The sequence below is a fragment of the Camelus dromedarius genome, chromosome 1 (assembly GCF_036321535.1).
Source record: "Camelus dromedarius isolate mCamDro1 chromosome 1, mCamDro1.pat, whole genome shotgun sequence".
Taxonomy (NCBI): domain Eukaryota; kingdom Metazoa; phylum Chordata; class Mammalia; order Artiodactyla; family Camelidae; genus Camelus; species Camelus dromedarius.
Genome location: NC_087436.1, coordinates 17,085,926 through 17,103,500, shown reverse-complemented (window position 1 = coordinate 17,103,500; position 17,575 = coordinate 17,085,926). Strand labels below are relative to the sequence as shown.

General features: G+C 35.8%; 1 protein-coding gene across 1 annotated transcript in view; it reads right to left on the bottom strand.

Annotated features, from left to right (window-relative positions):
* Positions 1-242: 242 nt before the first annotated feature.
* Positions 243-17,575, bottom strand: part of IQCM (IQ motif containing M) — a 280,897-nt gene continuing 263,564 nt past the window's right edge. Inside the window, exon 13 of the mRNA XM_064479062.1 lies at positions 243-346. Coding sequence (XP_064335132.1) covers positions 243-346 — 104 coding nt within the window. The remainder of the gene's footprint in view (positions 347-17,575) is intronic.

Below are 17,575 nucleotides of genomic sequence, written 5' to 3'. Positions count from 1 at the left end.
TTTCAACTTCACTATGATAAAACAGGTTGTCTTTTATAAAAAAACAAATCCAATGAATGGTTCATCCGAAGATATTTAGTAATTATAGACTGACTTGTTGAAATTCTTCTTTGGATATGTAAAAAGATGACTGTCCTTTTCCCTTTTGATACAGAATTAATCCATGGCCAATATTAATCTATGTTTTTGGGTAGACAGGTTCAACTTTTAAGGTAATGACATTGTATTGAAAACATTACTTCTCACGATAAATAATGTTGTCTCATTTTCCTTTCTCTCATAGATCTGGCCACTAACTTTCCGACAATCCGGATGTTAGCTCTTTTGAGTACTGGATGTCCACTCACTGTAAGACAAAATATATAATTACATTAATAAATTTTCAATTATATGAGAGAATGTATCATGCTTTTGAAATCATAAAATACTGTAGGAAATCAGTTATGGTTATGCTAGAACAAAGATTTGACTTGGACACATTTCCTTCAGCTGTTTTGTGTTACATTATGTATTATGCCAAGAGATTCAGCAAGAATTAATGTTGGACCAAAGAGTTGAATGAAAGGATAGCAGAATCTAGATTCCACCAATATACGGCATTCATAAAATAAATTAGATGCAACCATAAGAACCATGTTGAGCAACAGTATTTACCATAGGAACAACAGTACTGAAAATTTTTGCATTACAACAGAATCAGTTCTGATACTGATATTCAAATCAATACAAAGCACTATTTGTATAGATGGCTTGTACTTCATTCATCTTTATGTATAAAATGACTTCAAATAAGAAATAAAGCTGTAGATTTACTGCAGATATCATTTTACACAGCACTAATTTATAGATACAGTAGTATATTTTGCCCTTTAAGACCTATCGTTGTTATTAAACAAAAACACAGCCAACTACCAAAAATCAATTAAAGTTATGAGAAGAACACTCCTCATAACCAAAAGAAAATGACTTGATGTGTTGTAAAAGAAGAAGTTGGGCATTGTTGTTTTTACATTTATCTATATTGTCATTAGATAAAGAACAAGGCTTATAATAACAAACCTAAATTAGACTATATTCAGAATATTTATAAAATAATTAGCATTAGTAATTATCATTGAAGGTTTGACTATAGGGAAAGGCAATCACCAATTGGTGTTTTAATACAGTAGTTATACAAGATAAATGTGTTAGTTCTAAAGATGAGATCTTAGAATAACATTATTTCCTTTTGCAGCTTTTTCTGGTAATATGCAATATCAACCAAACATTTCATCAGACAGAAGATAGCTGAAATATAGGATTACTCAATGCGGTAAAATAGAAGAAAAAGTGCATATAATGGTCCAAGCTTTTGTTCTTATACATTTGTGAATAAACCAAATTTAAAACTCAATCTTAATTTCCTTATTTTTGAAATGGGGATAATATCTATCTTGTCTTGTCGTTGAAATGATCCAAAGACATATATTAAGAGAAATATGTGTAATAATAATGTATTAATATTGACTCATCAATTATAACAAATAGTGATAGGGAACAGGAGGAGGGGGTTGCAGGTAGGAGGGTATATGACAACACTCTGTACTTTCCACCAATATTTCTGTAAACCTAAAGCTCCTCAAAACCATAAATAAATAAATAAAGTCTATTAGCTAAAAATAAAGATATGGGGGGTATAGCTCAGTGGTAGAGTGTGTGCCTAGCAAGCACAAGGTCCTGGATTCAATCCCCAGTACCTCTGTTAAATAAACAAACAAACAAATAAATAAATCCTAATTACCCCCACCATACCCCCCAAAAACACACAGTGTTATATGTCAACTATGTCTCAATAAAACTGGAAGGAAAAAACAAGAATGATTAAAACATCTACAAATAGATAAAGTAAAAGATTGTGTGAGATACCAGAAAATGTATATATTTTGGTCTGTGCCCCCAGTTCCTGACACAGGGCTCCTAAAATGCTTGTAAAAATGCTAGTGAGAAAAGCACTAGGAGCATCCTTTGTTTTAATGACGTGACTCTGGGTGGGCTCCCGGATAGCTACTGGATAGGGGCTGATCACCAGGAAGACCAAGCCATGATTAGAAGCTTGGAACTTTTAGCCCTCTCCCCTCCTCACTCCTCTAGGGAAGGTCAGGGGCTAGAAATGGACTTAATGGTCCATCATGCCTATGGGATAAAGCCTCTATAAAAATCCCAGTAGTATGGAGTTCAGAAAGCTTCCAGGTAAATGAAAACATCCTGTACTAGGAGGGTGATGCCAGAGGCACAGAAGTCCAGGACTCTCCATGATCTCACCCTACATATCTCTTCAACTGGCTGTTCATCTTACCCTTTATCGTATCCTTTAATAAACTGGTAAATGTAAGTAAGTGTTTCACTGAGTTCTGTGAGCTGCTCTAGCAAATTAATAAAACCTGGGGAGGGGTCATGAGAACCTCTGATTTGTAGCCAAGTTGGACAGTTGTGGGTAACTTGATGACCTGCTACTTTCAATTTGCACCTGAAGTGGGGGATAGTCTCCTGGGATGGAACACTTAACCTGTGGGATCTGATGCTATCTCCACGTAGATTGTGTCAGAATTGAATTAAATTGTAGGACACCCAGCTTGAGTCAGAGAATTGCTTGTTGGTGTGGAAAAAAAATCCCACATATTGGAACTGGTGACCAGAATCTTAGCTGGTGATCAGAAGTGAGACTGATAGGGTCAGGGGGAGGGATAAATTAGGAGTTTGGGATTCACAGATACACACCACTACATATAAAATAGATAAACAACAAGGATCTATTGTATAACACAGGAAACTATATTCAATATCCTATAATAACCTATAAAGGAAAAGAATCTGAAAAAGAATATATATCTATATCTATCTATCTATCTATATATATATAGATATGTATAATTGAATCACTTTGCTATATACCTGAAACTAATACAACATTGTAAATCAACTATACTTCAATTAAATTAAAAAAAAAAAAAAAAGAAATGAGACTGGGAGCAGAATCCGAAATTGTATAATTTGTTATTTCATAAATATTTCAATTAAATAAAGGATAATTTAATTTCAGGAAGGATAAAAATACAAGTATACATGATATATTTTTAATCTTTCAAAGTAAACATTCTTGACCTTCATTTCTGTCATATGGTGGAACAGATTCAGAGAACAATCTTTTTGATTAAAACAAGTCAAATCCTGAATAAAATATTAAATGTGTTTTAATTGTATTGCTAAACTGGCAGAGAAGGAATAAAATGCAGGGGCTGATTTTTTTTTTTAAAGTGAGGAGCCCAGCATGAGACCACAATGCAGGGCTGAGGCCCCAGAGGGCTACACTAGGACAGTAGGTGGGATAATACTGAAAAATACAAAAAGAGCGAGAGGAGAAAAGGGAAAGGAAGGGAAGGGAAAGGAAGGGAAGGGAAGGGAAGGAGAATCAAAGAGAAAACCTCAAAGAAGGGTACAGCAAGGAACCTTTCCCATTTCTATGAGGCTGCGTGGATGAACCAGAGGCTCAAAGCTGCCATTGGCTTGTTCTTCCAGTTCATACCACCTGTGTGGTCCAAAATACCTTAAATAAATTTATAATTTGTTGAGCACCAAGAATCAATGAAAAACCTCTCTAGAAGAAAGCAACTTCAACCAAGGTCTTTAGTATATATTATAGAAACGTATTTTATTAAATCCCTATATGTTACAATTAGTTTTAAATGGAAAAGCAGGTTACAAAGCAGTATCTACAATATGATTCCAGTTTTATAAAAATTACATGCATAGGAAAACATGTATAGTATTAAATACCAAGATATTAACAAGGATGAAATTATAATTTAGCTTTAGTTCTTTTCACTTATCCATATTTTCAACAGATGTTATTTATGTAAAATAACATTAAATATTTTCAAATATCTAGATTAGAATAATAGCAAAAAGGTTTTTTGTAGATAATGTATAAATTTTTATATTTTTATTGTAGACAATGAATAAATAATCAGAAGTTAGATCTTTGTTTATACTTCAGGAAATTTGAAGAAATGATTTCAAATTGGGAAAATGTTCAAATAAAAATAGATAGTATGCTTAATGTTCATGTAAGAGTCTGTATTTTCAGAAAAAGGACGCTAAATTTTTCTCAAAGGCTCAAAGTATGCTTCGGCCCTCTGTTTTCTTTTAAATCATCTCCATGGTTTTATGTTCACAATTCTATTTTATGATTTTTCATGCCATTTCCCTGACCTACTCAAGGTTATTCTACACTATTGGTTACTTCCTGTGGGTGTTTCAAAATGAATCTTTGTAGAGCAAGTTGGAAAGAAAACAAACACAGATTATGTTAGAAAATAAAATACACATTTATGTCATTGAGTGTATACTGAATCCTATTTGTTCAGGTTCGTGCAAAGTGCTATGAGATGATGTAAAGAGCACTAGCAGAGAACCTTCTGGGTCTCTATTTCTTAATCCAGCAATAAACCTCAAAAAAGCAAAAAAAAAAAATGCAATTATTATGCTACTCATAGAGATTTATTAGTTTTTAAAAAATGAAAGTATCTACTTAACAGGGCCCTGCCCACCAGAAAATTAGCACAGACAATACAGAGCAAAAATATGTCCTGGATGATGCACTTCATATTTAAGTGGTTACATCTGATGGTCATATATAGCAAGGGTACAAATTTGAACCTAAGTTTTGTGCACCTTAGGATTTCAAACAGAGGTATGTCTAAGAAAACTGGGAGAGTAAATCCTCTAGTGATCTCTCTGCAAAGAAAGACCAAGAAAACTTCTCGGGGAAAAATTCTTAATATGGGAAGAATGAGTTGAATATTTTCACCTTGGTTCAACAGGACACTGGCAGTTGGCAGGAATGAGTGGGTTGAGGTACTCTGAGCTGCTCTTGCTAAGGTGATTTTGCCTAGACTCTCCACTCCATTCTCCCCACCCTCCCACCTCTCCTTCCCTCAAGGAGATTCTGGCCTGTAATCTCATGAGAGGAAGACCCAAGTGAGAAGATGACAGAGTTGAAAGAGCTATTTTCCTACACCATGATATTTGAATACTGAGAGCACAGGGCATCAGTGCTCTAAGACTGAGGGAACTGGGGTACAAAGGCTTCTCCCTTTAGCAGGTTGGCTTAGGCCCATGTGGAATTAGCACAGCGTGGTCTGGACAGATGCTTGTGGCAATAGCAACAGCAATACTTTCACCAGGCTTCCTGAGCTTCAGAGTGACAGCAACAAACAGCACCGGAATGGGCTGGGGGGCAATTTTATGTTGCAGCCTAGAGTGGTGTATTTATGAGCACATGTGCAATATCCTAGTAGAATTACTAGAAATAACTACAGTTACGGGGGTTGCTTTCAAAGTGACAAGAGGTTGCAAAAAGCAGGTAGAAAACTCTGTGTGCCATTATTTTTTGTGAGTATGTATGTATCCACATATATATGTGTGTGTATGTATATAGTTTTGAAATATTAAAGGTTTTCTCCCCATTCCTCACTATTCCTAGCTCCTGACTCTGCCATTTAGGCACCAGTAATGACTTCCTTGAGGGTGACTGAAAATAATCACCTCTAAAGGGAAGAAGATGTAACAATTGTAAAATTATATGCAACCAACACAGGAGCACCTCAATATATAAGGCAACTGTTGACAGACATAAAAGGAGAAATTGACAGTAACACAATAATAACGGGGGACATTAACACCCACTTACATCAATGGACAGATCATCCAAACAGAAAATCAATAAGGAAACACAGGTCTTAAATGACACATTAATCCAGATGGACTTAATTGATATTTAAAGAGCATTCCATCTGAAAGCAGCAGAATACACATTCTTCTCAAGTGCACATGGAACATTCTCCAGAATAGATCACATGCTGGCCCACAAAGCAAGCCTTGGTAAATTTAAAAAAAGTGAAATCATAAGAAGCATCTTTTCTGACCACAACGCTATGAGATTAGAAATCAACTACATGAAAATAATCACCTAATTTCTGATGCTTATCAATTTTGAACCAAGGGGAAATTATAAATAGCTAGTAAATATTCTATTCTAGAGTTTTTTTAAATGATCAGCTCTCTCTTTTGCAATCTGTAAAAAAAAAAAGGAAAATATATAGCTACTTAATAAACATAGCTATTTAAAAAGAAGCAAATAATTTTGTGACATTCCATATATGCACTGCCCTCAAGCAGAAAAATCTTAGAACAAAGAGACAACTGTATTTCAAGAAAGAGGTTTTAAAATGCAAAACTATAGCAATATTTTCTAAAGGAAAACTTCTACTTGAAAGAGTATGGTTTTGCTTAGAATGTGCAACATTTGGGGGATTCAAGAAACCAGAATCTGAAGAACTTAGCACATGGAGCCATATGGCAAGGAAAATTGTGTGATGACGGGAGAACCCTTTCCAACTTACAGAATTTGACTAACAGACTGATGGAGGAATGAAAGAGGAAATAGTGATGAACTCTTGAAAAAGGGCCAGTCACTCTATGCCCTTGTATTTTGCCCTGGGGGAGCAGAAAATGGGAAGCCTCAACGATAAAAAGCACATATAGTTTGCAGAACAATCTGGGAGTTTGTTGAAGGGAGCTGTAAACTGCTTAGAAATCACCTTGTGACCAAAATGGTGCTTTAGCAATAGCTGTGGGTGGTCCTCGGTGGTGGCTCTGCAGCCTTTCAGAACAAACTGCAGCCCAATGTGATGCGAAGAGCGCAACTGAGATTCAGAGCATCCCAAGGGAGCATGGGAATTCTGAGAAGGCTCTCTCACCTAACAACGCCTAAGGTCAGGATAGGGAGCAAACTAAGTTTATGACCTTCACTACTGGGGCTACAGCAGACATTAAGACTAGAGGCTAGTGAATGGCTCCCAAGGCCCAGGTGGCATGATTTACACCACAGGTGGTCAGCAAGGAGAAGAGATCACATTGAGGTTGACTCTCATGAGATGAAAGAAAATTAGAGAGCAGGCCTGTTATAAATGGGCTCCTGGCACAAAGTAAGTAACAATAAAGGACAAAATTAGGTGGCATATATAAACAATAGAGTAGCATAAAAACACAAAGATAGAAAAGTAGCTTATAGAATACTGATATGAAAGAAGTCCGTCTAGTTACTAATAGGTAAATGTTTTTTTCCATGTGAAAGACTTGACTAAATATTGTACAATCAGGAAATACAAGTTTCGTCAAAAATCAATGAAAGGGATCGAGGGAAAAAAGGAGCTTATCTAAGTAACTTTGGAAAACAGTGTTTTGACTGAAAACTGGAGGCTAAAGACAAAATGCAAGTAGATAGAAACAGAAGGATAGATATGGTAGTAATTATAACTATGTGTACAAACAGGAGTTTGTATTCATATATATATTTCCTAGATATGTCCACTGAGAGAAACTGCAAACACTGATACCTCAGGAGCAAAGAGCACATCTAGTGTCCAGATTTTTGTTTCTAAAGACTATTCTCCAACAAAAGGAACCAAGACTCCTCAGAGAAATGGACTAGGACCAACAGTTCTAGGACTAGGGCAGATAATACAAGACGAGTCTGCAGAATACTGTAGTGACAAAAGAAGCATTCAAAAAACAAAAGGATAGAGAAACATCAGTTAAAGAGACAGGAGCCACCATGAAAAAGCTCCCAACGTCTACTGCTGGAACAATCTGAGTAACAACAACAACAAAATAATGTAGTATTAGATTATAACTCATAGTATGAAAGAAATAGACATGAGTACATACTGATATAAACAAATGACTGATAAACAAAAAGGGGGGAAATATCTAAGAATTCTTAATAATTTATGTCACTGCTTCCACCTCCAGGAAAAAAAGTCTAATTCCTCCATTCCTCCCAACCCCCTTTCCCATACAGGATTTAGTTATGTGCTTTCAAAAAAGTAGACTGCAGAAGGCGGGTGGGAGGAAAGTTACTTTACGGCGAGTGGAGAAACCTGACAAACACTACCTTGGTCAGGTAATTAATGTTACTATCACAGAGGATAAATCATATTGATAGCATGTTCCTGCTGATATGATGTGACAAGAAGGGCACTTCACCTTTGTGACATTCTTTCAAAAATGTATACCTTCAGCATTATAATATAATATAACCTCAGCAATAATAGCAACAATGTGAGTAACAGCTGCCACTTAACTCGCACTTGCTCTGTGTTGGGCACTGTGCTGAGTGCTTTATTTATCTCACTTTCTCTTTCTACCAATACCTAATGCTACCATTATTATTATTATAAGAAATTAAGGCTCATTTCAGTGACATGTTTCATTGGGCTGTAAGTACTTGTTGATCCACAGATGGATTACAGAACCTTTTATAATAACTCATTGGAAACCACAGCACTATTTATATCACTGATTTTTAAAGCAGGTCAAAATTACATTATATTATTGTTTGTCTTTTTGTATGTTTGTCCTATATCTTCAAAATATCAGTTAATTCACTTCTTTGTCTCACTGCACTGTCTCTATGAGAGTGTCTTACAGATAAATGAGAATTCAATAAATAATTTTGATGATGCTTATTTTTGTTTTATAAAAATTATATCATATTATGCATATTTTTCTTTCCTCACTCAAGAATTATTCATGGAAATTCCTTCAAGCTAACTAGCATAGCTCTAATTCGTTATTTTAAGTGGTACATAGTATTTTGTGGTATGAATAGACCATAATATTCCACTACTGATTAACATTTACTTTGTTCCTCAGCTTTTCCAAATAAGAATAATGCTAAAATAAGCGTTTTGTGTTTATTAGGTAGTGCTTTTATTTCCATGTGACAGATTCCCAAGATGGAGTACAGAGTCAAATGTATAGACATCTTAATGTTAATTGATATTAACAAGGTGTTTTCTAAAACACTATACAATTCATATTTTTACCAGCAATGTGTAACAGTACTTCTTTGTTCATATTCCAGCCAGCAACTGAAGTTATTGTTTTGGTTTGGTTTGAGCCAATCTAAAAGCTGTTAGTCCATTGAGTTTTCTCACCTGTTAGTGACTTTGAGCATCACTGCATGTATTCAACTGCTGCTGGATTTTTGTTTTGCCAGTGGTTACTCACATCTCTTGTCTATTTTGCTATGATTGTCCCCTTGTTCTCAATTTTAAATAGCTCATTGTCTTAAACCTCTGTCTTCTAAAATACAATTCCACACCAAATCAAATTTTTAAATAAATTTTCTTATGGTCTTTTTCCATAGAAAAGTTTTGAAATTTTTATATAAAGCCAGGGTCATTTTTCTCTTTTTTTGGTATTCTTTATTGAATACTATCTTTCCTGCTCCTACCTTAAATATGTTGTTTTCTAGATTTCCTCTCAGATTTATGTATTTATTTACTTCCTTATATATTTATTTACTGAGATGTTGTTCAAGTTTTCTCATTGCCTCTTTTAGTATCTATTGATATTATATTTTTTTCTCCTTAAAAGTGTTGATGTAATAAACTTGGGAATAGAATTCTTAATCGTTAATACAGTATCATCCTTTGTTGGGAACAGAATGTGTCTTGACCTTAGTGTAGTGTCCTTTAATAGATGGCTGGGACAACTTACTTGTCACCAAGTACTCCATACTCATGACTACTAAGACAAAGAATGGCAACCACTTCCACCTTGTCAGAAACCTTTCTGGATCTTTCAGACCCAATCACAAGAAACTGACTCTCAGTAAGAGCCTTTCAGCCAGGTTTATATAAAAGTGGCTGGGACTGCTTCCATGACCTGGCTCTCATTCTCTGCCCAGTGTTTAAACAATGAGGCTTTGAAGCAAAGACATTAGAGATGAAAATAAAAGAGCAATTTTAGAGTTCTCAAATGGAGATTCTTCATCATATTTCTTTAAGGAGGTGATAGAAAATGACAAAGTAATACAAGCAGAAGACTTTGGAATCTGTAAAATGCACAAATAAGAAATTTTTCTGAGCTGATGTACATCCTAATATTCCAAACAAATATATGAGATTAACATAAGGAGGAGGACCATTTAGGTTAGGAAACACATTTCAATTTCGAGAAAAAATGTGTACAAATGCTTTTTACCCCAGATGTTCTCGATCTTAGCAAATCCCTTGGCCTCCCTTGGCTTCTGTCTTCTTGCATAAAGTAAAAGCGGTACAGTATTACTACAATAATCCACTAGGAAATGCTCAAACAAGTGCTGCATTATTCATTTTCGTCTGTATTAGGACGACAGCAGGATGAAGATTCAGATGGCCAAACTGCCTTTGAGAAGAAACAGTCACAAGAAAAAGTGTTCCGATGTATGTGCACAACAGAAAAGAGCAAAGACGCGTCAAACCATCTGTGTTATAACCTATTGAGCTCTAACTGAAATCCGATTGATCTTAATAGGATTTAGATAAGGACACTTAACAGACAAAATTTTCAAAGCAGGATGGTCAATATCTCACCAGGAAGCGATAAAAATTCTTGTGACAAGTTTGGCACAAAGCTAACTTTGGAATCAGAAAGACCAGAATTCAAATACCAGCACTTCTAATGTAGCATCTCTGTGATTTTAGGAAAGATGAGCTTGCATTTCTTCAACTGTAAAATGAAGATAATAACAGTACATACCTAAAAGGATTAGTATAGAAATTTAATGAGAAAAACCAGATAAACCACTTGCCTTAGATTTGAATGCATCATAATTTCTTAATAAATTTTAGCTGTTATTATTGCCCCCCTCTTCTTTTATGTCATCCTCCACTGAAATGGGGATTAGTTTATCACCATCTGCCCCATTACATACTTATTTATTTATTAGGTATATTGAATTTTTTAAAAAATACTGTCCTTGTTACATAAGTGCAACTTCCAGATAAGCAAACCACCTCTTCCATAGACTGCCAGATGGTTCCCTCTAACCTTTTCATATGTAGAGATTCTCTAGGTACCACTGACATGCCTACATTCTGATGTGAAGAACACTGGAATGTATAATTCTTCCTCCATCCTGATTGATTTTCAACACATAATACTAGCTCCTCTGCCCATACCCCCAGTTAAACTCTGAGGAATATAAATTCTTCATTCTGTTCAACCTTCTTAGATAAAACTATCTGATATATCCCAGAGATCTACCAACACACAGCCCAGTCTTCCTGCCCTTCTACCTTTTCCTTCTTTTATGACCATGACTCTAGAAATATTGTAAGACTCAGGCTGGTAAAATCCTACTAGTTTCCTTCTCCCAGACCTTGAATCAAGGCAATGACAAATTCTGAGTAAGCATATTTATTAAGGTATTTAATGCCTTTCCATACAGGATCCACAACTGTGGAAAGGCTTAGAACAGGATATGGCCATAGTGTAAATATTCTCAGTTATACTTTACGACTAGTTGTCACTCTTTGTCATATCAAAGCAAATTCGGGGCAACTTCCTACTACCAAAACGCAATGCAGTAGGCACTTGTCCTGTGTCTGAGAGGCATCTAACAATAACATCGACTTTGTCACACTAGAAGCAAATAACAAAGATTAATCTCTAATGTAAGACTGAGTCTGGCTCTGACAGGGACAGGAAAACCTGTTTATCTCCACCAAAAGGACTTCATTTAATAGGTACCCACCTCCAATGGGCTGAAGCATACCTGCAGTGTTTTTGTCTCCAAGAGTATCCAGCTTTCCAAGCTCCATCATTCTAGAGTCTGATGGAATCACGTTTTACCCCCTCAGACTGTGTTGGCACTATGGTGGCAGATTGTGGTGTCACTAGCAAGAACTCAGAAGGGTTTCCGATTTTGTGATGAAAACCAGGGTTAGTCAGTACATCTTTACCATGTAAAGCTCCTATGCAAACATGATCCAGTTTTTCCTGATTCTCCAAGATTCTTTCTACTATTGCTGACAGGTCACGGAAGTTAATTTTCAGCCTGAAAATCCAGCATTTTTCTTCTTCTCAGAGATGCACAGGAACTGCACAGATAAACTCCAGCAACCATTTCTCAGTAAGTCCACCCCAGAAACATTTTTGTGGAGCTGAGTCCATGGAAAAACCCCTGTTCTTAAGCATTCTAGAGCACACTTAGCATTTTCTGCTTACAAAGAAGCCAATCCCTCAGAGATTTAGTGGCATGTTCTTAACATGACCAAGTCCTTTTTCTCCATTTGATGCTTCTTATGAATTTCTCAAGTTTTAAAAAAATTATTGTAATTAGTCTGAACCAAGGAAAAATTTTACTCAGTTTCAAGTTCCACAGCAGTGGACACAGTCTCACATTCTCAAAGGTCCAAGTTTATCTTACATGAACATCCTCTGAACAGAATTTCAAACTCTTCAGAAAGTTAGTCTCCATTAAGACTTGATTAAAACTCATGTCCAACTGGAAATTTAATAAAGTACTTCTTCAGACTTCCTTAATTTAGTAAATTTATATGGTCCTGCATAGGTCTGCATCTCCTTCTGGCATATCTTGCTTTAAGCAGGGCATTCTAAACACAACTGTCATTATTTAGCACAAGTTCAGTTTTGTTGATGCCTCTCTCCTTCACAGCATCCTTTGACCAGAAAAAAAAAAAATGGTGAAATGTACTCCTGGCTCCAGTACAGAATAAATTTAATGCTGAATACAGTAAATTGGGTTTAAAATTCTTGGTTGTAGATCCCATAATGCTACCCAAATGTAATTCAGGGGTTTATGTGACCCCATTTATGGTATAATCTAAGGTAAGGATAAAGAATTCTAACTTTTACTCACTATAAGAAAATGCCTAAAATGTAGCTTCCTAAAAATTCTTTTAAAGTAATCCTTAGACAGCTTTTCAATAGTCAATATTTTTATATATCCATCCAAGCTCCCTTTAAAACTATTAGCTGTTTCTCTACTCATCATTGTTCTTCAACATCAATCCTATGAATTGTTTTGGTCACTATCCTCAAAATTTAACCACTCATGGCAGCTGTCAAAAAAAAATTCTATTTTTTTACTCTCTCTTTCATCCAAATATCAAGAAGTAGCCCCAGCCTTCCCTAATCCCTTCGTCTGTTCCCACACTGTTAATACGCATAGTCTCCTGAAACGCTGCCCTCACCTTGCATGTCTACCTCTGTAAGGCATCTCTGGAAAGACGTTTTTCTTCTACTGTGACTGGTTTTTAGGTGAGACTCAGTCTATTCCCACACCACCACCCCCCCCGCCTCCTTGAATTCTGGAGCATGAAATTCTCTAACATTCTAACTACTAATGTTGTAACGGTTGTATAGGTAAGGAAACTCAGTATTGGAGGGGCTAAGTAACTTGTCTAAGGAAGTGGGGGACTATGAATGAAAACCCAAGTCAGCATTACCCCAGAGTTTGAGTCAGGCAGGCAGCATGGCATGGTGGTTACAAAGACCAACTCCAGGCCATACTGTCTGGGTTTAAATCACCACAGTGCTGCTTACCATCTGTGTGCCTTAAACAATTCCTCTATGCTTCAGTTTCTACATTTGTAAAATAGGGGATTATGACTGCATTGCTCCCTATTCCTGTGAGGATTAAATGAGTTAATACATTAGCAAAATACACACAGTAAAACTGCTTAATCAATCACTAATTGTTACACTGTATTATCTTTCAAATTCAAAAAATATTTTTAAAAATAAATTTAAATTTATCAAAGTAATATAGATTACTAATCTCCAACTCAAGTTATAAATATGGAAATAACTTGGCTTATTTAACAAAGGAATAATTCACTGACCTATCTATGTCAGATGCTTTATTAGTCGAACCCTCAATCAGAGTTTAAAATATGTAGCAGGAACTTGATGAGGAAGAGGAGGATAATGACAATAATTGCTCACATTTATTGAGACTTATGTGTACGAGGTACTTACTTGATGCAGTGGTAAGTACTTTAGTCACCCCTGTTTACAAATGGGGAAACTGAAGCTAACAGGTTAAGTAACTTGCTCAAGATTAAGGAGGCATTAAATGCCAAAGCTTAGGTTTCAACACACTGGGGTGCTTACAAAGCCTACAGAGCCTACAGCTGACAAGACATAACTGGACATATTTTCAGATAAATATGTTTCAATTATTTATGAGTCTAGTTGTTACTTCTTCAGTTTATTTTTCATTGCACTTACATTTGACTGTGCAATCTAAAGTTGTGCTTTGGTCATAGACTCATAGTAGCTGCTACTGATAATAAGTTTTAGGTACAAAAAATAATCATTTAATATAAAATGTTCACTGAATCTTAGAATAAAAAGAACTCCAGGGCTGTGCCTGTTAAATCTATGGACATGCAGACAAATAAACTAAAATATAATTTTCCCAAGAACCCTGTAAGATAGCCTCATATTGAAATGGAGAAGCCTATAGCCCAAAAAGGTTAGGAGCAAGTCTAGAGTCAGTAAGTAAGTGGCAGAATGAGGATTTGTAGCAGGTTACTTTTCCTGATCTCAAAGCAATTCCCACGAAACTGATCAGTCTTCAAAAGTGAGCATTATTCCTTAAGTTTGCCAGTTATAACTTTAAATTTTTTTCTTATTAAAACCTAATTTAATAAAATAGATATGTAATCATACTCTCAAATGCATCTTTTAATTCTAGTGGCATTATTTCCTGGTTTTGAAAGACGAAATTAGTGGTGTTCCTAGAATTTGTATCATTTGGCATCTACTGTATTAGTAGTAAAGATTTTACATATAATATCCATCATATCATATCTAGATAGCACAAGAGCATTGTGTACCAGTCTAGACATTTTCATGCCTGAGAATTTATAATGCAATCTGTGTGTCTGTAAGATATAATACACTATAATCTCAATTTTACACACGAGGAAACTGAGGCACAGGTATTTTGAACAAATTTCCTATAGTCACAACATTAGTAAATTCGTAACTGGACTTCAAACCCAAGTGGAGTTGGTGAAGTGCCTGACTCCAGTATAAAACACCAATAGCAGCAGCAGTAACAGCGATGAATCAGACTCAAGGCAAGCACTTTCATGCATTTTCTCAATATTGTTGATACCAATGCTATGGGATGTTACTATTGTAACTCTCGTTTTATAGATGACAAAACCATGGTTCACAGAAGTTAAATAACTTGTACAATGTCACATACTTAATGAATGGCAAGATCAGGATTAGAATATAGTCAACAGACTTCTTTCTTTTGCCTTTTGCCTGAATATTAATTACCTGAATGCACATTTAATTGAGATTTTATATATATATGTATATATATATATTTATGCACATGGTGATCTTAGTTCCAGGAATTTAAATTTAAAATAATTATATGAGCAATTTATAAACATTTCTAGTCTCACATATTGAATGGATATTGTGGATTGACTCCTCCCTTCAACCTGACTTTTAGATCTGGAGCCACTGGAAATACAAAACCTGTATTTGTAAGATGACCTTGAAGCTGACTCTGGATGTTAATTAGCTTCTACCAATTAGCTGCACTTTCTTGAGATTTGGAAGGCAAAAATGATGTGGAGATCATTTTTCTACTCATTTTTTTTTCCTTTCTGCTAGCAAATAAGGTCAAGGAAAGGCAAGTGTGTCCTGCTCCAGTGTTCCAAGGAGTCTCACCTGGACTCCTGGGTGATAGAAGTTTTGCAGCAGTAGCAACAATAACATCTTCCTGACTTCACATTCTGATTTCTGGATCAGTTACTGGAGTGTATTCTTGCATTCATAGCTGCAGTGGCAGCCACCAAGATGGCAGTTTCCCTGGGGGGTCAGGCCTTCATTGCTCTGAGAGTCATTCCTGGAAGCCCAAACTAGAAACCACCCCTTCACCATCCAACTTTTTTTTTTTTTTACAGTATTAATGTAATGTATCAAATCCATTTCTTCATAACATTTCTAGTGCACTTTTCATTTCCAGTGCTGAGCCTTGACTGATAAAGTATCCATTGTTTGAATTGTATTACTGCTGTCTGGTAGTTCTTGGAGCTGCTGCCTTTTAGAGACTGTGCTCCTGCTGCATCCTCCAGCTTCATCTCTCCAGGCATCCCAGCCCATCTTCTTTGCCTCGTCCCCCTTTCCTTAGTAACCCTGTCCATTCACTACTTCAAAACTATTTATGAAAACCATTTTGTCAATCAAGCCTGATTTATCCTTTGGTTCTGGTTTAGGAATGTTAGTATCATTTTGAAAGGAAAAGAAAATTCAGGAAATAGAACGTTTAGATTTTGATTTGTTTTAAGGCTTAATGACAGTATTCCTAAAGAAGGGAAGTCTTGTTTGTTCGTTTCCCTTTTCTCTGACGTATCTGAACTAGGAAATATGTCCTGATACCTAGCCCCCAAGTCCTGCCACTTCACCACTGATGCTGCATCCTTCGCTGCTGCTACTGGTAGTGCTTCCCCCTTGCCCTGAAAATTCTGTTTCAAAAAGGAGTGTAAGTACTGTACTTGGTACTTTGCATTTGCCACAAAATATAAATGTTTTCATGACGTGTGTGTAAAAGTTAGAAGTCAAGATCACGCCAAGTCCCTTGCCTTTAGCAGTTTTGCACCAAAACCTTTGTGCAGAAAACCTAAGTTTTGAGAATCACGCCTTTTTCTTTTTTTAGAATATTCTTTATTAGCAAAGTTTAGCCTCTGCATAGCCATTAAGGAAGTTCCAAATCCATTCAGTTAAAAAGCTCAATAACTTCATATCAAACAATAAATATTGGTCCCAGAGCACCTTGCTGAATTTGTACTCAGCTGCACACTAAAATAAATACCACACATATTTATATGTGATGGTTGTTGGGAAGAATATCAGAAGGGTAAACAACATTTGGGGAAACCAGCCGCCATTTGTTTCTTTTGTACCTGACCAAAAATACGTTCAGCTGGTATTTGTGCTGCTACATAGATGGGCGCCTACAGCCCATCTGATACTTCTGCTTTCATCCTCTTTCTCTGCAGAAGGGAAGGAAGAGACAGAGAGATCAAAAACTGTGCCCAAGTCCCAAAATACCACAGCCAAACCAGAGAAGTACCCTAACAAAGGAGAAACTCCATGTTGTCAGGAGCTGAGTTATCTCCTACTTTTTGGTTTCTGGATGGTAATTGGAAAGGATTTTGTAGAAAAAAAAATTAAGTAAAATACAATTTCCACTCTCAAACTTTTTCAAGCATTAGTTTGAAAGTTCATCAGGTTACTGCACTTCTGTGGAAAGAACTGGAACTTTTTGCACTCTGGTTTCTCTCCAGATCTTTAACAAAAACATAAATATAATTCCCATTTCTATTTTAGTTGCTATTCCATTGTGTTGTCCCTAAATATTGTAATTCATTGATTCTTCCTCCCAGTTTACGTTTCTTTATATTCAGATTGGATGTATGGAATTTCCTTTGCAAACAGTATTAGATGCTGCAAGATTATTTTACTTTAAATGTACTATAAATAGTCATTTGATGAAACAAAGAAATGTCTACTCTGTTTTCACTGACAGGGTCAGAGGGGTATATTTGAGTATTTTGTTTCCAACAATTTATTAGGAACACTTTAAAACGTACTAAAACTGTGAATGACTGATACAATGAAAACCACTTAGATTTCTCCAATCAGTATTTTA